General features: G+C 39.1%; 6 protein-coding genes across 7 annotated transcripts in view; 4 read left to right on the top strand and 2 right to left on the bottom strand.

Annotated features, from left to right (window-relative positions):
* The window catches only part of LOC109581373 (uncharacterized), a 2,409-nt gene extending 2,363 nt beyond the window's left edge, over positions 1–46 (top strand). Inside the window, exon 4 of the mRNA XM_019995439.1 lies at positions 39–46. Coding sequence (XP_019850998.1) covers positions 39–46 — 8 coding nt within the window. The remainder of the gene's footprint in view (positions 1–38) is intronic.
* On the top strand, positions 7–2,191 carry LOC109581375 (uncharacterized). Of its 2 annotated transcripts, none has more exons than XR_002184602.1 (3): positions 7–1,688; positions 1,748–1,823; positions 1,876–1,939. XR_002184602.1 is itself a non-coding variant. In XM_019995441.1 (3 exons), the coding sequence occupies exons 1-3, from the start codon at positions 1,356–1,358 to the stop codon at positions 2,172–2,174; spliced, it is 708 nt and encodes a 235-aa protein (XP_019851000.1). In that variant the 5' UTR covers positions 7–1,355; the 3' UTR covers positions 2,175–2,191. The 2 variants fall into 2 exon arrangements, 1 of the variants encoding a protein (XP_019851000.1); XM_019995441.1 differs by having other exon boundaries at positions 1,876–2,191.
* Positions 2,192–3,264: 1,073 nt separating this feature from the next.
* LOC105312443 (protein PRRC2C-like) lies at positions 3,265–13,409 on the top strand. The gene is made up of 11 exons (XM_019995423.1): positions 3,265–3,400; positions 3,455–3,601; positions 3,774–3,950; positions 4,102–4,233; positions 4,950–5,140; positions 5,402–5,493; positions 5,677–7,871; positions 8,569–9,959; positions 10,142–10,324; positions 10,374–10,580; positions 11,048–13,409. Exons 2-11 carry the CDS (start codon positions 3,493–3,495, stop codon positions 13,019–13,021), a joined length of 6,651 nt encoding a protein of 2,216 aa, XP_019850982.1. The 5' UTR covers positions 3,265–3,400; positions 3,455–3,492; the 3' UTR covers positions 13,022–13,409.
* A 1,437-nt stretch (positions 13,410–14,846) lies between these two features.
* On the bottom strand, positions 14,847–15,906 carry LOC105312436 (ankyrin repeat domain-containing protein 45-like). The gene is made up of 4 exons (XM_011405085.2): positions 15,635–15,906; positions 15,402–15,569; positions 15,236–15,330; positions 14,847–15,091 (listed from the first exon to the last, which is right to left on the bottom strand). Exons 1-4 carry the CDS (start codon positions 15,870–15,872, stop codon positions 14,939–14,941), a joined length of 654 nt encoding a protein of 217 aa, XP_011403387.1. The 5' UTR covers positions 15,873–15,906; the 3' UTR covers positions 14,847–14,938.
* Positions 15,907–16,077: 171 nt separating this feature from the next.
* LOC100635021 (kelch-like protein 20) lies at positions 16,078–19,376 on the top strand. Its single transcript, XM_011405097.2, has 6 exons — positions 16,078–16,642; positions 16,930–17,342; positions 17,471–17,755; positions 17,987–18,127; positions 18,214–18,354; positions 19,065–19,376. Exons 1-6 carry the CDS (start codon positions 16,172–16,174, stop codon positions 19,297–19,299), a joined length of 1,686 nt encoding a protein of 561 aa, XP_011403399.2. The 5' UTR covers positions 16,078–16,171; the 3' UTR covers positions 19,300–19,376.
* LOC100637037 (uncharacterized) lies at positions 19,300–22,312 on the bottom strand. The gene is made up of 6 exons (XM_003385906.3): positions 21,808–22,312; positions 21,678–21,757; positions 21,348–21,393; positions 20,721–21,283; positions 19,733–20,618; positions 19,300–19,531 (listed from the first exon to the last, which is right to left on the bottom strand). The coding sequence occupies exons 1-6, from the start codon at positions 22,252–22,254 to the stop codon at positions 19,421–19,423; spliced, it is 2,133 nt and encodes a 710-aa protein (XP_003385954.1). The 5' UTR covers positions 22,255–22,312; the 3' UTR covers positions 19,300–19,420.
* Between the last annotated feature and the right edge of the window lie 582 nt (positions 22,313–22,894).

The following is a 22,894-nucleotide window of genomic DNA, read 5'->3' as shown; positions in this document are numbered from 1 at the left end:
GAGCTGGTAAAAGTACACTTAGTAAGGTCATTGAAAAGACTGGTAGCTCTATGCCTATTTTAGCAAGATATGTTGATGAAAATGAAATTACACCACTTACTGCAGGTATTGTTCCCATTAACCTTAAAAGGCACCATCAGCTTCAAAATATTGTTCTTCATGACTTTGCTGGCCAATCGCAATACTATTTAAGTCACACCGCTGTTATTGAGAATATCCTACAAGGATCTGCTGCTGTTTTCATCATTGTAGTTGACGTGTCCAACAGTGACTATTTGATACACCTTAAGCAATGGCTATCAGTTGTTAGGAATGAAATACAAAAAGCAAAAGATGATTGCAAAGTAATTGTAGTTGCAAGCCATGTTGATTGTTTAAATACTGAAGAAGAGAGAGGAATGATTAGACGAAAAATTAAAAAGGAGTTGCTTAGAAATGACGATGTTATTGTATATTTAGATTGCCGTAGGCTTAATGGTGCCGACATAAATTCATTTCTCAAAAATTTACAAAGTGCCTGTAGCTATATTCGTGATAATAATAAAAAATCGTTAACATTGTATTGCCACATGATGTACAAATTACTTCAAGAAAATGAAAAAGATATCTTAGCTTTAAATGACATCGCTCATGATGCAGCAACAAAAGTCGGTGAATGTTTTCTTCCCACTCATGATGGTAAACAGATCCTATCTATATTGTCTTCATTGCATTCAACTGGTTTAATTTACTATCTCAATTGTGAAGATGACAACGAAGAAGTATGGACATCTGATTCCAGTTGCATTAAAACTCGTCATAGCGGCAGGATGTGGGTTGTTAAAAACAAGGAAGTACTATTGAAACATGTAGATGGTGTCCTTTTTTCACCATTTGAAGGAAGTAAAATTCCTAATAATGGCATCATTACTGTTTCCAAACTTGAAAAAATGTTCCCAGACTATGATTCTGTAATGCTAATTAGTTTCTTGGAAAGCATGGGGCTATGCCATATGGTTTCACCATTTTTTTTGATACAGACAAATCTTGTGGAAAAAGGTCAAGATATTGGTCTAAAAGACATACTTTGTCTTTTTTTTCCATCATCTGTGACCATAGAAAGACCAATTATACCTCATGAGTTTGTATTTGGGTGGTACCTAAAATGTACAAATCTTCATGATTTATTTCCACAACGGTTCTTCAATTCTCTATTATTGCACTTTTCCATGAAATATGCAGTTGAAGAAGCTTCCAGAACTAGACACAGTAAATTTCAGTGTTTATTTTGAAAGAACGGCATAAAATGGACTGATAGCAATGGCATCACTACGTTGCTAGAACTTCTTGATGAAAATCAATGTGTTTTAGTTTTAATGTCATGTGAAAAGGGGGCAAAAGAATCTAAGATGATTATGTTGAGAAGACGATTGATTGGCGATGTTTTGGCTATTCGTGGAAAATTTTGTCCTACTCTTAATACAGAAGCCTTTGTCATTGATCCTGATAATTTGAAATACCCTATTGATAAACCAAGAACAAGAGTAGCGTATTTTGTCGAAAACTTTATAAAATTGGGGAAACAGGATTTCATCAACCCAACACCAGAAACATCAGAATCACGTGGAAAGCAAGTTTGTGATGTGCTGCCCAATAAACCAAATTATGCTAATCTTTCAATATTTGGTGGGGCTGATCCAAATGACAAGGTAAACAAACATGCATCAGCAATGTAACTTGTGTTTAACAACTCTATCTCATTCTATAGGCAGGGGCTAGAGGAAATTTTCGTTATCCAGGAATAGCATCTCATAATGTAAGAGGAGAGAAAAAAAGAGAACTGAGTAAGTAAATTTTTAATGCTAATATTATATTTAATCATTTGTTAAATTAAAGACCTTAAAGATTTGAATTATGTTATTGACACACTGAAGCAAAATCATTTCCCTGATCGTGACTGGAAAAAACTTGGCCGTCGACTGGGACTTGAAGATTCTACACTTGATGAAATTAATGAAGAATATGGAGAATGTCTTGAAAAATGCTTTGAAAAATGTTTTTATACTTGGTTGAAAAGAGAAGACAGCACCAAGCAACAAGACAAATCATGGGCATCACTCGCCAAAGCTTTAGATGACATTGGACATAAGGAGGTTGCTAGAAATATCAGAAAAGAGCATCAACTGAATTATTGATCTGCTATTAATAATTATGCTACATTGCTTTTTAAAATAATTTGATTACATTTTGTTTGTAAAACTTTGCAACAAAAAGTTTGATTTTTTTTTAATTATTCATTTTTGAGGAAGTTAATACATACATGTACGTAGTATACAAACTATGTTATACATTATAATGAGTGAAATCAGTCACTCTTTCATTACATACAGGACAAGGAAAGTTAGAATCAGCTAGTACATTAGCAGCAATACAATAATAACAAAATAAATGTCTACAAGTTGATACTTGAGGTAGTACTGGTACTCCATTACAATACACACACACATTAGGAGCCACTGCTGTCTCTCTATCACCAACCAAACTGTGAAGGATCTTATTATAAGAGTTCTTTAATGATTGTAAATTGAGTAGTGGTAACACGGAGAAAAGAAACTCGGAAAACCCAAACCAAATGATTTCTCTATTCATGTAATCATAACTCAGTTCTCGTAGTACCTGAGGTCTGGATGGAGTCATTTTGAGATGTAAAAGACGCTCTATCAATGAGGGATACTGACCATAGAGGAGGAACAAGCAAAAATTTAATAAATTGCATAGTTGGAAGAGTCCTTTTGCAATATTGAGTACCCTATCAGCTCTGAAATTAGGGAAAAATAGATTTGTTACGTTTTCAAATCTTTCTGATAGCCAGGGAGGTAGGAGGAGAAGACAAAGTAGTAGCCATTTTTGTCTTGAGGTGAGATGAGAGTTGTCTTTCTGTGTGTATTGAAGAGACATGAATCCTTGACCAAAAGTGCAATTCCCAGCTTGAAATAATGAGAACTTGTAGAGCAGACATGTTAAAAGTGTCTTCAATTCTGGTCTAAGTCTCTCTATTAACGCAGAACTAGGTAGAAATCCAAATATATGAAAGAATCGATCTTGCATAGTTCCGAATAGCTCGTTATCTAGCTCCAAAGCATCTAATTGGCTGATTCTGATCACCTTCTCAGCCGACGCCATTTTGAATAGGAGTGGTTACTCCGCCTTAATCCCGTAATCTTTAGGGAATGCCCCTCTCCGTGGACTCTCCGTATAACTATCTCTTCCCCTAGATAGCCGCCATCTTTTTCAAAAAATCCAACGAATCACCCGCCATCTTTGTCCTTCAGAGTCCCCGAGTCTCTCCCTGTCTACTGGAGGATTTAATGAGGCGCATATTGAACACTGAACACACTCACTGCCTTTGAAAAGAGACTAGGTAAGTTCTGTAATGTATAAATCAAAATGGCGCCCATTTTTTCCCAATATGTAGTTTCTCCTATACCCTCTCATTGATGCTGCTCCATTCTCATGTCAGGAGGAACCCGTAAGGATGGCCCTGGGGGGAATTCCAGTGGAAAATCCCGTTACCAGAACCCCAGAGGGGGCTATGGGGGAGGAGGGACGGGAGGACTGACAAGTAAGTGTATGTGATATAAAATTTTGTTAATTCATAATACAAGAATATCCTGAAATATCCAAGGATGCACCGTAACGTACTGTACTTAATATGGAAATATTATGATAATTAATTGTTTTTTAAATATAATTTATTATTATTATTATTAGTATTATTATTATTAATTTAATAGGAGGTAAAAATTCTCACTGCATGCCAGCTCCTGTACAGCTGGAGAGTATGAAACGATCGGCTGTGGATGAATATGATAGCCTGACACCTCAGGGAGGAGGGGGAGGGGCAGGAGGAGGGTGGAGTAAGGAAGGAAAGGACGAAGAGGAGAAAGGAACAAAATTAGAAAAGAGAGAAGGTAAGAGAGAGAGAGAGAAATTTATTATTAGTTTATACTATTTTTGTATTTTTATTTACATGTATTAGTGTTATTTCTATATTATTATTGTTCTCTTTTATTATTTATTTATTTATTTATTTGTTTGTTTGTTTGTTTTTATTTCTTGTAGAAGGTTGGAAGAAGCCTGAGGTGCCCCCTACTCTTGCTCATGGTTTCCAAGACGAGTTTCCTTCTCTCACTGAACAAGAGAAACTATCAGCGAAAGAGAAAGAAGAACTTGGAAAACGTCATCACCAAGAAGGTATTGTTGGTTGTTTGATAAAATTCATTTATACCTTAAAGCTGGTAGTTTTGGAGTGTTAAACTTTTAGCTATCAAATTGCCAAATTCACGGAAAGTTTCCAAAATTACCAGCTATATGGTATGATCATGGTTTCTCTGCAAACTATGTTTACACAATGATAAGAATGATGCAATCTATCATTTTGTGCCTGTTTTATGCTTTGTACTCAGAAGATTATATAGCATCAAAAAGCACGAAACAGGAGGTTCAAAGCATATCTGTTTTTTGAAGAGATGCTTTTTGCGTTGCTGTATAAACTGTAAACAGCAGCCTTCATGAACTGACAAGTAGTAGTATATGGCATTTGGAGCAGCTTTAGAAATTCATAAAATCAGCTCAAAGTTGATACACAGCATAAGGACTTGAATATGTATCAGAAAAGTTATAAAAATGGGAAACTACCTCATTGTAATTTTTGTTGAAGCACCCTGTACTATAGTACAGGTTCTTTGGCCTTATTTTAAGCAACTTAACTTGATAATCCACTGGCAAGAAGCTGTATGAGTACTATACCAAAATCCTGTGGGAAACCCTGATATGTAGTATATACAGTAGTATTGTTCATATGTTTACTGCTTTTCTTTTTTTAATTCTTAAAATGCATGTACATGTACATGTAATGATTCATGTACATGTTTCCAATGTTCAAATATTGTTTTTTAATTTATATATAGCCCCGCCCTCTCACGATTCAAAGTCTCATTTTCCGAGACACGATACCTTGCCTCGTTCCAGTGGCTCCGCCCATTCTGCCCAGCCCCACCACACCCACCACCACTACCAGTCCTCGTCACTACCTCATGCTCATCGAGAGAACAGATCAAGACCGAGCAACTATGAACGATCTTATAGACAACAACCAAGAGTATGTTAATGAATCACTGCATTTATAAATTATGCACATCTCTCTCTCTCCCTCTCTTGTTCTTTATCTTTCTTTGTTCCTATTCTTTCTCTCTCTTTTACTTCTTCTTTCTCTTTTTGATTCCCTCTTTTTCTCCTCTCTCTCTCTCCCCTCCCCCCCCTCTCTCTCTCTCTCTCCCCTCCCCCTCTCTCTCTCTCCCCTCTCCCCTCCCCCCCCCTCTCTCTCTCTCTCCCCTCTCTCTCTCTCCCCTCTCTCTCTCAGGGTCCTAAACAACAGAGACACTTACCTTATCCTCCTCCTCCTCAGTCTCGTTCACAGTCTTCCAATGATCCTTACAACATGTCTTACTTCTGGTAATTATTATTATTATTATTATACATGTACATGTATACTCATTTCTTTTTCATCACTTCTATTAATGAATTTAATGATTGTTGTTATTGTCATGTTTTGATTGCTATTTATTATTTAAACTGTTATTTATAAATTTACATGTCATAATTGTTGATTATTATCATCATTTCTTTCTCTCCTAGTGATATGCCTCCTCCAGGTCACAGTTCCCTATCAACAGCCGCCAGCACTGGTCACAGTGCCACACACGATGAGAGGAGAAGGAAACAGCCAGGTGGAGGAGGAGGAGATCCATCATCCTCAGGCCACGCCTCCTCAATAACCCGTCCTATTGACCTACCTGATGATGACGAAGATGAAGGATGGGCGGGGCACCACGAAGACATCGACTACAGTAAAGAGGTCGTGTTTGAGGACTCGTCAGACGAAGAGTTTGACCAAAAAAGACGAAGCAAGAAAGAAGATGATGACTATGGCCGTAAAGGAGGTGTGTCTCCACCCACACACTCAACGAGAGGTGACATGTACTCAACTGAGGATCGCTATCATTCACACTCTTATCACCATGGTAACAGCCACCCCCAGCAGAGAGGAGGTTATAGAGAAGGTTACGAAAGGGAAGGCCATGTCTCTAAGCCACACCCACTGATATTAAAGAAAGATCGAGCATCCCCGATTCAGTCAGATATGGGTGGAGTCATTGGTGAGACCCCACCTACTCCAGACACTCCGCCTATCACTCGTAACGCTCCAAAGAAGATATTAATACGGGACCTAGCCGAAGAGACCGATCCCAGCCACGCCCCTCAGACTGATCCTAACAGATCATCTGACCAATCAGAATCACGTGTTAAAATGGCCTGGGGTCAAGTCCCTACCTCACAGCCGTTGAGTCTAGCGGGCGGAGCTGGAGAGAGAAAAGAGGAGGGAGGACGTAGAAATGAGGAGACTAGTAGGGGCAGTGATGAGAGAGAAGAGAGACGACCATCATTTGAAGAAGACGATAATAAAGTTTATGATATAAAGGACAGAGGACCAATAGCATCTGATAAGGTCCTGTACGAGCCAGAGGGAAAGACGAGCGAAGAAAAGTTCCGGAAATATCATCGAATGTCAAGTGGTGACAGCACCGGACCCCCTCGAGGAGGAAAGGGAGGGAAGAACGAGAAACAGCTAGCGATACGATCAGTTCCTTCACCTGATGACGTGTTTATTGAAGACACTGGTTCAGGCCATAAGGGAAACAAGGGGAGGAAGGGAAAGAGGTTTCAAAATGATTCTCCTGTACCACCACAACAACACACGCCCTCACCGACTTATGGAAAAGAAGAGAAAAGAAAAGAACAGAAGAAAGGAGACCCTGATTATAACAGGAAAGGAGATTCTGATTATAGCAGGAAAGGAGATTCTGATTATAGCAGGAAAGGAGATCCTGATTATAACAGGAGAGAAGGAAGAGAGAGGGTTGATGAGAGGAGAGACAGGAAGGACTGGGGAAAGAAACAGGAGAGACGACAGAGCGACGACAAGGATGAGCCGAGGAAAGCGGGTGGGGGAGGTGGGAGGGGCAAAGGATACGATAACAGAGGAAGGGATGAGTATAGAGGAGGGAGAGAAGAAGAAAGATGGAGGAGTGGAAATAATAATAATAAGAGCAACTGGGAGAGAGATCAGACTGATGCACCAAGGAGGAGTAGTAACAGGCCTGATTCTCATTCCTCGAAACAGGAACAGAGATATCAGAATGAACATAAGCCAGAGCGTAGGACTGAGAAGCAGTCGGACGAGAGAAGGCGTGGCTCTCAGGGCGAGAGCCAAAAACCAGCAAGTCCAGTTTTACCTCATGAGCGAAGGACTCAGACCCAAAAACCACAATCTGAACGTAGGCAGCAACTAAAGGATCGGGACTCTGCCCACTTGAAGCCAGAAGGAAAAACCGAACAATTTGAGACTGAGAATAGACCACGTCACCAAGATGATCGAATATCACACCCACATGACGAGCAAAAAAGAACACGCCCACAAGATGATAGACGACCACGCCCACAGGATGAACAAAGACCACACCCACAAGATAGTCGTAGAAACCGCCCACAAGATGAACGTAGATCACACTCGCAAACTCAGCTAGAAGACGAGTATAAAGGTAATAAAAGATCACAGCAGCAGAAGCATCAGAGGGAACAGAGGTATACTGAGGGTGCGCAAAGATATCCTGAAGATGCACAAAGATATACTGAGAGTGCACAGAGATATACTGAGGATGTACGGTACAGGGATAAGAAGCCAAAGCAAACTGGAAGACCGTCTCCTACTGAACATGAACAGCCTTGGGATACTCTCAGTAAATCTCAGGATACTACGTCTAGTGTTATTGGTAAGTCTCAACTCCCAGTGTTGGGTTGTCAAATTTTGTTTAACATTACTCCAATTTTTATTACATTTTCTGATGCATATTGATGTCCTTATGCTATGTAGAAAGTTTGAGCTGATTCCGACTTAAATTTTTCGAGTTATGAGCATTTTTAAAAATGGGCCAATTTTTGAAAAAATCCCTGTACTATAGCCCATGGTTTTTCGGAAAAATGGCTCCGAAATGACCCCCAATTTTTATTATATTTTCTGATACATATTGATGTACTTATGCTGTGTAGAAAGTTTGAGCTGATTCCGACTTCAATTTTTCAAGTTACGGCCATTTTAAAGAATCAGCCAATTTTTGAAAAATCCCTGTACTATAGCCCATGGTTTTTTCGGGAAAATGGCTCCGAAATGACCCCCAATTTTTATTATATTTTCTGATACATATTGATGTACTTATGCTATGTAGAAAGTTTGAGCTGATTCCAACTTAAATTTTTCGAGTTATGAGCATTTTTAAAAATGGGCCAATTTTTGAAAAAATCCCTGTACTATAGCCCATGGTTTTTTTCAGAAAATTGGCTCCGAAATGACCCCCAATTTTTATTATATTTTCTGATACATATTGATGTCCTAATGCTGTGTAGAAAGTTTGAGCTAATCTGTCAGCCTTTCCTTTCATACTAAATTGATTTTATTGTTTTTTTCTGCAGGTACTAAATCTGGTGATGTCAGTAAATCTCAGGATACTAGGTCCAGCAAACCGCAGGATAGACCGAAAGGCCCTGTCACTAAATCTCAGGATACTCTCAGTAAATCTAAGGACACCGTCAGTAAATCTCAAGACACGAGTAGTAAATCTCAGGATACTGTTAGCACATCCAAACCCACTACAAAATCTCACGATATTAAGATTAAGCCACACCCACCACCATCGTCCCAGAGACCTCATCCAGATGATTACGAATGGATAGAAGACGACAGAAGATCTTACAACATTGGACGAGGGCGGGGTCGAAGAGATCACTACAGTCGACAAAACGAGACAACGCCCACTTCATTCCCTTCTGTTACCTTTGGTGCTGGTTACCGTAGTAACAGAAGGGGGCGTGGTGGTCGTGGAGGAGGAGGAGGGAGGGGTCGGAGAGACGGAGGGAGAGATTACAGAGAAACAGAGCCACAGCAGCAACAATCCTCTTCTTATTATAATGAACTGGAATACATTGAGAGCGGTTCTGACTGGGAAGATGATGATTTGTTAACCGACTATGAGAAGAACAAGAAAGCACCAAAAGAAATGAAGAAACAGCCAGAGGGAGAGACAAGGAGAGAGAGAGGAGGAGAGAGAGATTTGAGAAACGACGGGAAAACAGGCGGAGTCAAGGAGGTAGGTGGGGCTTTAGAAGGTCCAAATAAGAAACCTGATAATACTCGATCTTACGAAGGACCTGATCCTCCTCTTATATCGACTCCGCCCATGATCCCTAGAGTGGGTGTGGTCTCACCTGGAGGAGGCGGGGCTAAGAAATCGGACGGGTTGCTACCAACACCAAAAATATTCCCAGAGGGTATTCTAATGCTTGGCAGTCCAGTGGGTGGGGCAGAACATGGCTCTCACGACAATGATGGATTCACTGTCGTTGGCTCTTCCAAGAGAGAAAAACAAAAAGACAAAGAGAAGAAAAGGAGGAACGGGCCACCACCTAAACATCAATATGAGGAGGAGAACCGCCCGGGAAAAGGAGGAGGAGCTAAACAACCCGTGGAACAATCCCGAGTTTGGAGTCAATCGGCGCCACACCCTCCAAAAGAGGTGTGGTCAGAGACGGAGGAGAAGAAAGAGCCGAGTTTGGATAGCGATATTGTCGTCCCTCCCACCACTGCTGGTCAATATGGAGCCATCGGAGACAAATCCTCACGATCTCAGTCCAGTAATAAGGACTCGTCTTCTATCTCTCATGAGAGACGGAGTGAAAATAACTATAGACTGTTTGATAATAATAACTCGGGCACGCCCACTTTCGCTCTTCAGCCGAAGTCCAGTGGAGGAGAGTTACATGTACTCTCTGAAGCTATTGACTCTACTCTCACAGACCAATTTAAGGTAATTTATTTATTTATTTACTGCATGTACATGTATGCCCATGTAGTTTTTACATGTACATGTTTTTATGTTTTTATGAATCAATCAAGTTGTCAACAGTGTACATGTATAATGTACATGTGTTAATTTTGTGAAGCATGGATGCCATGTAAAATAACTTTTAACTCCGTTTTTCTCTTTAGGTAAAAACTGATCCTCAATTAGATCCAATTCTAGAACCACCTGGTTCCAAGCCACATCCACAAGAGACCACGCCCTTTCAATCAAACCCTGTTTCAAGGCAGGGACAGGCTCCGCCTTCAACGTCTTCAAAAACTCAGCCACAAGACAAGAAAAGAACAACTAATAGCAAGAGAAATCAAAATGTGAGTTTATTTATAGTAACACGTAGCTAGTTATTATGTTTATTTTTAGAACGATCGATTTTATACTCCGCCCCCAGCTCGTACTGATGGAGGAGGTCGATCAAACACTAGAACATCGTCTTCTCATAAAACTTCAAGTTCACATGCTGGACAGAAGGGAGGAGGAGAGAGAGGAGGAGGAGAGAGGGGGGAGAGAGGAGGGGAGAGGGGTGAAAGAGGTTGGAACAGTGGAAGTGGCACTAACAAACATAGCAAGGTATATCATTATAGTTATCACTCCAAAAAATAAATTAACATTTATTGAACAATTATTATTATTATTATATTATTATTATTATGTTTGTCCTCTTCCTCATTCTTTCTCCCTCTCTCTCTCACTCTTTTCATTTTCATAACTTTTATGTGACATTGATACATGTACATGTACATGCATATTTATGTTGTTGAACATGGTAACAATGTATCTCTTGCATTATTATTATCAATTTATTATTATTATTATTATTATTATTATTATTATTATCATGATTACTTGTATGTATTATCATTAAACATTTATTTTATTGTGTAACGAAAGCATTTCTATGTCATCATGTAAATTGTACATGATTTTCTATTTCTACTTAAAATAATGAGAATATACTGTTAAACATAATATTAATAATGATGATAGGTACAATTATAGATTCTCTCTCTCTCTTCTCTTCTCTGGTGTTGCTGCAGGTAATGCCTACTGACCAATCAAGAGAAGACCCTGACTTAGAAGAAGGAGGAGAAGGAGACAGTCGTCCATCAAAGAACTCTCATTCTCGTTTTACTGGCCAGCAGCAACACCAGAGAGGAGGGGGAGGAGGAGGGGTGAGGGCTGTCGGCTCGGCGAAATCTACCAGCGAGAGCAGTAAGAGTAAGATTAAAGTAGATACTTCTTTGGTGGAAAAGTCCGAGTCTTCTCAAGTGTCTAAGTTTGGCTCAATTTCATACGCTTCGGCTTTAAAGAACAGGCCTATGGTTAGTCATGCTGTGGAACCGGTTAGAGTACCCGGTCAGACCAGTTCCGACCCAGTTCCATTGAGCATACCACCAGTAATAGAGGATGTTCCCATTTCCCCCACCATTCCTCCTGAAGTTCCTGATATCAATAATAGTCCTTTGTCTTGGAAGTCCGAAACTGTTCCTCTCTCGCCACTCCCTCCGATGGGCGTGGCTCCTGAAGTTTTGAGTAGTCCTGTTGTGTGTGTCCCACCTGTTGATATCAGTGAAGCCATTCCTCTTCAAACCACACCCATTCCTGAACCAATACCCCTTCCTGTTCCTCCTCAATCAACCATTGTTCCAGTTGACCCCAGCGTACCCTCGTCCAGTTACCCGTTTGATCTAAGAGGAGGGGAAGGTCCTTTGGGGGCAGAGCCTGAAGGTGTTGAGATATTAGCTACAGTTGAACCTCACTCTGACGTGAAATCAAATCTCAATATCACCGCTAACGAATTCGTCCCGTATCATCGATCAGTTCCAGAGAACAGCAATGCTTTTTCTTCATCATCTTCAACAGGATTGACCCCATCTACAACTCCACTGGTTACCACTGTACTAGGAAAACCAACAAGCAAGCAGCCCAAGTCAACAAAGACAACCTCCTCATCTCTAGCAAAGGGCCCTCCAACTGCCGTCCTCTCATCAGCTCCACCAGGACCCCAACAACAGCAGTCACTGCTTAACCAGCCACCTCCTCAATTGCTGCATGTACTCCATCAATTACAATTTGCTGTACTCACTGCATCACAACAACAACAACAACAACAACAACAACAACAACAACAACATTCGAAGAGATCAAAACCAACCACAAGTCACGTATCTGGTACCACGAGTGTTAGTACCAGTAGGTTGAATCCTGTCAATCATTCTTCAGCTTCAGCTCAGTCTTCATCACAGCCGGTCCTCCAGTCGATACCTCATTACCCCGCCCCTCCCCCTCCTCCTGGGGGCGGGTCCCAGCCTATTCCTCTAATGGTACCGTTCACTCCTCATCATTCATACCCTCCTCCTCCTCCTCCTGCTATACAGAGCTATCAACCTGTAAAGAGTAGAGTTCAAGCGCAGCCTCCTCCTATTGATATGGTACAGACAATAAGGCCAGTCCATCCTTCTTATATAGAGAGAGCTGATGGTATCCATGGTAGCATGGCCCCGCCCATTCATCCTGTCCTTTCTCATGGGTTAAGTCATCAAGGGATCGCGTCTGTCGTTCCAACAACGCTTCAGGCCCCGCCTACAATGTATCCCTCGTCACACCTCCCACATCAGTTGGCCACGCCCTCTCATGTATTCATGTCTCCGGCATTACCGGCCGGTACTGGAGGATTACCTGTTACTTTTCAACAGATAAATCCTTCACTGTCCAGAGTCCCCATATCAACTCCAACTCACATCCAGTCCATTGAGACAAAGATTCACTCAACCGTCCGTCCACCGCTTTTACCAACTCCGCCCAATTTTAATTTATTGGTGTCGGCCACGCCCACGAGACCTGTTCAAACAACGATGGCTACTCCGGCCGTTTTTGCTCCTCCCCCTGCTGCTGTCTGGACTGGAATGAGATTAGGTACCTCGTTAAATGGGAGCGGTCATGCCCCGCCCCCTCAGCACATTGTCTCACCCGAAGGACATCCGATGGCTCTGCCTCATCAAGTCGTGTGAGGCCACGCCTACTAAATCACACCCACCTCGCAAGCTGGTAGTTTAATACGATACGAAGGAAATTTATTTAAAAGATTTATTTGCAGAAATAAGAGAACGATTTTTGTTAAATTCAGAGTTGCAGGAACATGAGTACTATAATTATTGTTATTATTATTATTATAAAAAGTTCATCATTTTCATTGTACAGATTTTCATGCTTTTTTCTCTTTTTTTTTGTTTCTGATCATTACCTCGAAATCATTTTCTTCCTCTCTCTCTCATTGTAAAACGAAATCATTTGCTTCAAAATGATAATTTAAGTTAATTTATTTTCAAATAGACCAACATGACTTCACTTCTCTATTATGCTTCTTTACTGGTGTATACTTGATAGTACAAGGCAAAATATTTCCTTTTATATCAGCATAGATAATTATGAAAGCCGTAGTAATACCTGTTACAACTATTTTTGTAGTTGTAGATGTAATCTTATTGCAACTGTGAGTGTTACTATTACCACAAAAGCACTTCCTTTTTGTTATAAAGTGCTGACTCTCCTCAAAGCTTTACATGTTTATTGCTTGTTTTAACACTAAGGTGATTTTATCAAAAGAGCAGAGTAGCTGAAACTGTTTTTCAGGATCATCTTTCATCAGTGCTGGCTATTATCTATCATACTACTTGCTCTCAGCCCTCTTATAATGTCAAGCTCAACTAGTGGCCCTAATGGAACAGAGTGTAGTGATACTAATACTTTTAGGCATCTTGCTATAATGAACATTGTAGCTGGTGGAATCTCAGTCTTGGTTAGTCTCACACTTATCCTCTGTCTCATATACTTGAAGAAGTATCACTTCCATCCTCAGAGACTTGTTATGTATCTAAACATAACTATTTGTTTTCATGGCTTGACATCTATTTTACAGTTTCATCCTCTCATTGTCAGTAATGTGTCTGAGAACACTGGCTATTGCAAGTTTATAGGCTTATTGGGAGTCTATTCGGAACACCTACAGCTATTTATTGTGACTTGGATTGTAGTTGATATGTTTGTGATGAGTTCTTTTCAGTTTTATGCTCGCAGAGTGTTTGAAGTCCTTGAAGTACTGACTACATTAATTGTTCCTCTCCTTTATGTTTGGATACCACTGCCCCTTGGTATGTATGGCCCTACTGGAGCACTGTGTGAGATTACTTATGTTAATATCAGCGAATGTAAAGAAGAAAAAAATGGGGTCATACTAATCACATTTCTTTGCTTTGTCCCTCAATTTCTAGCCCTTTTCTTGGTCATAGTCTTCTACATTGCATCTCATGTAAATCTTCATAGAGAAAAGCAGAAGTATACCGGTATTTACGACCCACAAGAAAAGCCAAGGATAGAAGGACTCATGAAGAAACTCAGAGTCCTTCAAGCCTATCCTTTCATCTACTTTGGTTTTGAACTAATCGTCATAATTTACATCATTGTCGATATAAACATTGTTCAAATCTTGCATCCGTATGTTCAAAGTATCCCTATCATTGCACTTAATATTCAAGGCTTGGCACTCTCTCTGGCTTATATCTTTGATTCAAAGACCTGCTCAAGGATAGCCCTCTCCTTCCGTTACAAGGTTGCGGCCATGAGAAGTAATAGATCCGATTCAATTATTACTTATAATGCATCAGGTATGTACGTTGAATTTCAGGAGAGTCTTGTGAAGAAAGGATCCCTGCCCAGCTATTTAAAGGGAGTAAATTAGTTTTGTTTTGCCGTTGATATTCTTGCAAGATACATCATCTTATTCCTTTTATCAAGAGCACAGAGATTATTATTATTGATTTATTGTCAAGCGAATAATTGTACGATTATTGTGTATTGCTAAAGCAGATTACTAATTTAAAATGATTTTTATTATTGGTATTATTAATGTATTCATAATAGAATGAACATTAATCTGTGAGTGGGTCTAATTTTCCAAAGTAAGGATCAAAGCGTTGCTTAAAGTCTTCAACTTGGAGTAGTATGGACTCCTTGCTTGACTGTGCCTCTATGCTTCTTTGCAGCCAATCTGTCTTCTCATTACATAATCCAGTAACTTTTGACTGTATATGTATGTACACATAAAAGAGAGATTGTTATAAATACCATGCATAGATGTGAAATTTTTGTGCTAATAAAGTTTAAATAAACATACAATTGATGTTAGTATTTATTTTGGAAAATTTAAGCCCAGCTATTCACAGTACCTTGTCATCTTTATTCCATTTGCCTAGTATTCTCTCAGGATTCGACAAGAGATCTCTTGCTTGCGTGATAGCATCACGCAGTATTGTTCTTGCCTCTGTACAGTTGCAAGGAGACATTTAGTGCATTATGCATGTAATGATGTAACCTATATTATACTAGTATTACCTGTTGATTCAAATAGATCCACACACTCTTTGTGCCCATATCTTGCAGCAGAGTCCTTTGGAGTCTCATTATATTTAGTGACTGCATTAATATCAGCTCCAGCCTCTATCAGCGCCTCCAAACAATCCCTTTTACCCCACATTGCACCAACATGAAGAACAGCATAACCTACAGTAGCACATGCAGGGAGGAGTAGTGCAATCATTCCTTGCTTGCTTTCTCTATCTCCTTACCTCTCTTGTTGGCCTGGTTTACATTCCCACCTTTAGTAATCAAGTGTTTTACAATTTCTGTTCTTCCTAGAATGACAGCAATCTCCAGTATGCTCTTATCCCAGCGATTACGGACTGATAGATCCTGCTGTCCTTCTTCTAAGACCTCTGTTAGTTTGATGAGGTCTCCTTCCTCTACTAACTTGAAGAGGTCAGGAGATTGCTCTTCTTCTTCATTCATTTGTTTAGTGGTTGTCATGGCGATGTGTTTTGACCGCGCCTCCTTGTTCTGTTTTTTTTGGTGAAAATTTTATAACCAAAGACACTTCGGGAAAAATTCCTTTGAGATAATGCATGACATTTTTGGAAGTGTGTGCTTTTTTCACTTCCCCAAAAGAATAATAATAAACCGGCAAAAGATAGATAGTAAACAACACACGTGTTACCACGTGTTTAAAGTATACGGAGTGGGCGATACACTCCCGCCCAAAACTACGCCTTTGTTTACAAGTAAATGGTGTGTCTTCTTGCTACTCCTCTCCATTTCTCTCCTCCCCGATGATAAAGACCAACAGTAGCCATGCTTTTCAATGTATGAACGGGCTCCACTCTCTCAGAACTGACGGTAAACTAATCGACGTGAGGATAGAAGCTGGAGGGGCTACTTTCAACGCTCACAGAGCAATCCTCTCTTCCTGCTCGCCTTACTTCTCCGCCATGTTCACGGGAGAGATGAAAGAGAGCGAGAATCCATCAGTCACCATACACGACATACCCAGTCACATAATGGAAGCCATTTTAAATTATTGTTACACAGCCACCATATCAATAACAGAGGACAATGTACAGGAGTTGCTCCCAGCAGCTTGTCTCTTACAGTTGGCGTGGGTACGCGACGTTTGCTGCGAGTTCCTTAAGTCCCAGTTATGCTCTTCGAATTGTCTCGGAGTTAGAAGTTTTGCCGACGCTCATTCTTGTCCGGATCTTCGTGATGCAGCTCACTCTTATGCTCTTAAACACTATCTCGAGGTATTTGATATTAATTTTAAATTAAAATGTCTACTTTTTTATTGCATGTACATGTACTGTTGCATTGCTTTAGATTTAGCCCTACTATAATTTTAGCATTTTCTTTCATTTTAATTAAAATGTGTCTAATCAAAATTGCTTCAAGAAAATTAACCAAAGACCATGGATTGTAGTACATGGTTTTTAAAAAAAATTGCTATGAAAAAATTCATATTGTAACATATTCTTAGAAAGTTTGCACCGATTTTCAATAAGTATAGATTTTAGAAGTACTTTTTAATTTTCAGGTAGTCGAGTCCGAGGAGTTTCTAGACCTCAGCTCTGAGGAGCTGGTCTGTCTCATTCAAAGTGAAGAACTCAACGTTCAAAACGAGGAGCTAGTGTATGAGTCTGTCATGAAATGGGTACAGCACAAAGTACCAGAGAGAAAATCAGAGCTGCCCAACGTATTAGAACACGTTCGTTTTGCTCTCCTAGAGAGAGAGTATCTCGTGTCTCGTGTCAGTTCTGAGCCCTTGATCCGTCAGAATGAAACCTGTCGGGATCTTGTAGATGAAGCGAAAGACTACCTCCTGCTGCCTGAGAAGCGATCGCAGATGGGAGGGACTAGGACACGCCCACGGAAACCAATGGGTAGCAACGAGATGATGTTTGCAGTTGGTGGTTGGTGTAGTGGGGATGCTATTAACATGGTAGAAAGGTACAGTGTATAATGTATAAGTGATAGAAACTGTGTATATAATTTTATCTTCCTACTCTTCTTTCTTTCTCCCTCCTCCTCCTACTCTCTCTCTCTCTCTCCCTCTTTCTCTTCTCTCTCTCTCTTAGATATGATTCTGTTAACAACAAATGGAAGCAAGTTGCTAGTATGAACAAGAAAAGATGCGGAGTAGGAATTGCTGTCCTCGATAATTTCATATACGCAGTCGGCGGCCATGACGGAGTCAGCTACCTCAATACAATAGAGCGTTATGATCACATGACCGACTACTGGTCTTCTAATATTGCCCCAACGAGTGTCTGTAGGACAAGTGTGGGTGTGGCAGTCTTAGATAAGAAGATATATGCTATAGGAGGTCAGGATGGTATCTCGTGCTTGGACTTTGTGGAGTGGTAAGTGGGAAAAGGAGAGAGAGAGAGAGGAGAGAGAGAGAGGGAGGAAGGGAAAGAGGAGGGAGGGAGGAGGAGTAAAGAGAGAGAAATGAAAGAGAGAGGGAGAGTGGGAATTAAAGGTAGGGACTAAAAGAGAGGAAGAAGTAAAGAGAGAGAGAGGGAAAGAGAGAGAAGGAGAGAGCAAGTCAAAGGTAGGAAAGATTTATTTTACATGTTTTTTTGTTTTTCTAGTTATGATACTGGCACTAATTCCTGGTCTTCAGTTCGTTCTATGAATTCTCAGAGACTGGGTGTGGCAATAGGGGTACTTGATGGTTGCCTGTATGCAGTGGGAGGGTCCGACGGAGTGTCACCTTTAAGCACCGTGGAAAGGTCATTAATTTTATTATTATTATTATTAATTAATTAATTTTTTTAATTATTATTATTATCATTTATTAATTAATTTTTTAAATTAGATATGATCCAAAGTCCGATAAGTGGGCCAACGTTTCGCCAATGCAAGTCAAGCGGAAGCACTTAGGAGTCGCCGTCATTGATAATGTATTGTATGCTGTTGGAGGTAGAGACGATACCTTTGAACTGAGCAGTGTTGAAAGGTATTAGCAGTGTCATGTATCTTATGATGCATAATGATCTTATATGTATGCTATGCACATGTAAATGTGGATATTTTTAGATAATTTTGATCATTTTAAAGAAATTTATTAAGTTGTTCAAAAATTGGGGAAAATTCCCTGTACTATAGTACAGTGTCTGAGGCCAAATCTCACCAAAATTGGAAAGGAGAGAATTCACCATTTTTATATTTTATTCTGATGCATAGACATGGTCTTATGTTGTGTAGAAAGTTTGAGTTGATTCCAATCAAAATTGGATTTTATACGAATTTTTTAAGTTGCTCAAAAATTAGACAAAAGTCCCTGTACTATAGTACAGTGTCTCGGGCCAAATTTCACCAAAATTGAAAAGGAGAGAATTCTCCATTTTTATGATTTATTCTGATGCATATACACATTCTTATGTTGTGTAGAAAGTTTGAGCTGATTCCGATCAAAATTGGATTTTATACAAATTTTTAAAGTTGCTCAAAAATTAGGGAAAAGTCTCTGTACTATAATAGTACAGTGTCTTGGGCCAAATTTCACCAAAAAATTCAAGTAGAGAATTCTGCATTTTTATTACATTTTTGTTGCATAATACACGTCCTTATGCTATGCATCAAGTTTGAGCCAATTCTTTTCTCACCTCTTCTAAATTTGCTCATAATAAATAAACTACATTGACTCTTTATATCTCATTTCTCCAGATATGATCCAAGAAACGATCGCTGGTGTTCTGTCGTCGCAATGAACGAGAGGCGGAGTGGTCTCGGGATGTGTGTACTTAACAATAAACTTTATGCCGTCGGTGGTTTTAATGGCAATAGTTACCTAAAGACAGTGGAGTGGCTGGATACAGTGGAGCACCAATGGAAGAATGCTTGTGCCATGAACCATAAGAGACTGGGATGTGGGGTTGGCGTTGTGAACTTGCCTAATTAATTTTCGATTGACTCACTAGTTCTTATTATGAATTATTAAAATTATTATTATGAATTATAATTATTATTGTTAGGAAATTATTCTCTGATTATATTATTAATGTATAATAATTATAGCTGTTTTAGTGGCACTCTCCTCCTCCAATTAATATCTTCATTAGTCTTTTATTCATTCTTTCTGATGAGTTCTTGATGCCTTGGGCTAACTCTACAGCTTCACTTAAATCTATAGACTGAAAAAAAATTAATAGCAAATACCTAGAACTTTTATGGCCCTGATTAAGCTCTTAATTTTAAAAATTTTGGACAAATGTACTGCTTTTTAAAAGTTAAATTGCAAAAGGGTTTTTCTTGCTATTCACATTCACAAAGGTAATGCTGTGTTGCAAGTCAAGCTTAAAAATTTAATAGGTGCATGATAATTTTATTATTACTTTGTGGGAGCTGGTTACTGATTTCTGTGGAATGAGATCAGGTGGTTTGGGGTGACAAACACAGCTACAGACTGAACAGCTCAAGTTAGGACCCTGAGTACAGGAATGAGAACATGCCAAAATGGGTTCCAGATTTTGTGGATGAACACAAGAATAAACTGGTACGGTTTTTTTCCTAGGTCTAAAGTCAGAATTTATGTGATGCAATTTTGTTTGATTAAGTTTCTTTCTTTGAGGAGATATTGTGTGTATGTGGTAGGCAGCAGATTCCATTGATTCCCCTGATGTTGTTTCAATACTAGTACAACTGCTACTGCTGCTAGTGCTATGCACATATTTAGACAAATAAGCTTTAGTCTTCTTTCTTTTTGCACAAGTCTTTTTCTTTCGTGGCTTTTTTATATCTCTTAATCGATTTCGTACCTTCTTTCGAGAACTCTTATCTCTTTCAAAAACTGCCTCACTGTCTTCTAATGAAGACAGTGAAGTACTTGATGATGAATAATACTTGTGGTAAAGTCTTTTTCTGTCTCTTCTTTTTGAGCGTGTTTTAGTTTTCAATGGTAATAATACACTTGAAGGCATTTGAGTGCATTTTTCGGCAATTAATGGAGGAATCGTCATCATTGATTTATCACTCATGCTAAGATCAGGATTTGGACTTAATCTTGATGTTGCAGCTCTCCGGCTTCCATTTGACTGCTTGCTTCCTTTTCTATTGTTACTTCTTTCCATTTCATTTCTATTCAATTTGCTAGTTTTAGAGTTTCCTTTTCCTTCATTTTCTTTCTCTACCTTACATCTGCTGTCTCCTGCTGGATTCAAGTGTCCTATAGCTAGCTCTTTGATTAGATCAGATATTTCATTTCTCAATTGAATGAGATCTCTATAATTATAAATAATAAGTGATAATAAGTAAGACATTTCATGGAGCCATTAGCAAATATATAGTCACCAATTAGCATGCATCATTCATGCAAGCACTAACTGTTTGTCTTCGTTTTCAGGGGGTCTTGCATTTTTAATAACTGTTTCAGGTCCAGCTTGATGCTTTTCAGGTTTACTAGCTCCAATGTTCTCCTTTTGTCTAGCATTTCCTTTGTATTTGGGTATCTTTGAAGGCTGAGCTTCTTTATTCCCTTTGTTAAATACCTTCCCTTTATAAGTCGGAATTTTAGATGGCCTGCTTGCCGGCTTAGATTTCTGTCTATGCTGCAATGGCTCTGGATTTGTATCCATTTTCTTGCTTCTTGCAACCCTGACTGGCCTTGGTATTAGTGAAGCTTTACCTTTACTCAAACTAGTAATTTTATGACAAGCAGTGGAGGGTGTATTTTGTCTTCCATTGATCACTTCTTCTGTGGCATTACCTCCATATATTCCATCACTCTCACTAGAGCTCTCATCATCATCATTATTATTACTGAGCCATGCATTATACTTTGGGCATGAAGACAAAGGCTTAACAACAACACTCATTCCATGATTACCATCCACTTCAGATTCAGCAGACTCAGAGGTTGAGTGTAGATACAACTCGTCAAACTGGTTCTACTCATGAAAAAAACAAGTTTTATTATTGCCATTTATTACTATTATTGTTATTCAATTTTACTTTTATGCTGGTAATTGGTGGCACATAGCTGCTTTCATGACTTGTCCTATATAAAGAAAAGGCTCATTAGTACATTTAGTATTGCTTCTATTGCACTATTGCTTGTGTTAAATGGAACTATTTGGCAGTTAAGGTGGGTTCACAATAAGTTAGGCTTGATGCTACATATATGCTGGAACAGTATTTGGTTCTATTCTAGTGGAAAACATGCATCAAAAGGTCACAAATTACCCACACTTTAAAAATTTGATTGACAACACTATATGGCTTAGCATCAGCAAACCTGCCTTTAAACACCATGCATGCACTATAGCTGCTTTTTTGTCATACCTATAATCTTGTGCTCTTCTCTTTTCTCTTTCTTGCAGCAAGGTAATAAAATCTTCTAGCTGTTTCCCCAATGCTGATAACTAAATATAATATTATTATTTTTGATGAATTATATAAAAGTGCAGCCCACCTCATTCTTGACGTAATCTGTATTTCCACTTTCCTTCTCCTTTAAAAATGGAGCCAGCTCGTTCGAGAGTCTCTCATGAAGTCTCAGTACATCAAGCAGTTCGGAATTCATTGCATCAAGTGGTGGAGACTCTTCAGATCTTGCAGTTGCCTCATGCAATTGATTCAAACGGGACTGCACATCACCTATCGAATTTATTAGACCAGAGCAAGCTTCCATTTCTCTCTCTTTCCTAGTAAAAGAAAGCTCCTCGGCGTTCGGGTCTCCCTGCTCTTGTTTTGAGTGTGTTATGATGTAGTGCTTGTTTATGTCCACGTCTGCTCCAAAACGCAGCCGGTCAATGTGCAGCCTTGCCTCTGCTAATTGGTAGAGCGCGTCTTCGTAGTCTTTGAGGAGACTCTTGTAAAGTTGCTTGTTGTTTTCGTTTTCTCTCTGCAGTTTTTCCATCTCCTTCAACTGCAGGATATTAATTGGTAGGCGTGGTAAGAAGGTGTGTCCTAATGATAAATTATTATAGAGAAATATACTTTTATAATTATTTTTAAAAATAATTTAACTTAGTCTACTGTTATTTGTATTTTAGTCATAGAATTGATGATTATAGCATTCACAACAACCACATAAATTAATAAAATAATAACAACAACATTTAATAAAGAACAACAACATAGTCCACGATCTCTTTATCTGGATGAAAATGATTAGTTACTTTATTATATTTCTCCTTCTTTTGAGTTGCCCTGAGACGGGAGTTCAAATGCTGGGTCTGTTACTCCGTTAGTATTTATTGTACCGTCGTCACCATCAGTCGGCTTATAAATACCTCTCTTGTTGCTTATTCTTGGATATAAGTACAGGATGAATAGGAATATTAACACTAGTATTATGACTACTAATAATGAAACACCAATAACAGATGGAACTACAATAGCTGCATAAAAAGAAGAGAGAACGAAATTTTAAAATTAAAAAAGAAGTGAGGGGAGATCAATGGAAAAGTAGAACAAAAAGATTAAGTCATATATGTTCAGGCAGTCCTAAAGCAAAAAAGAATTATAAAAGACTCACCAATTATTTGTGTGGCTAT

Source organism: Amphimedon queenslandica, unplaced genomic scaffold (assembly GCF_000090795.2).
Source record: "Amphimedon queenslandica unplaced genomic scaffold, v1.1 AMPQUscaffold_13445, whole genome shotgun sequence".
Taxonomy (NCBI): Eukaryota; Metazoa; Porifera; class Demospongiae; order Haplosclerida; family Niphatidae; genus Amphimedon; species Amphimedon queenslandica.
The sequence above is the reverse complement of the archived record's forward strand: the minus strand, read 5'-3'. Positions and strand labels throughout refer to the sequence as shown.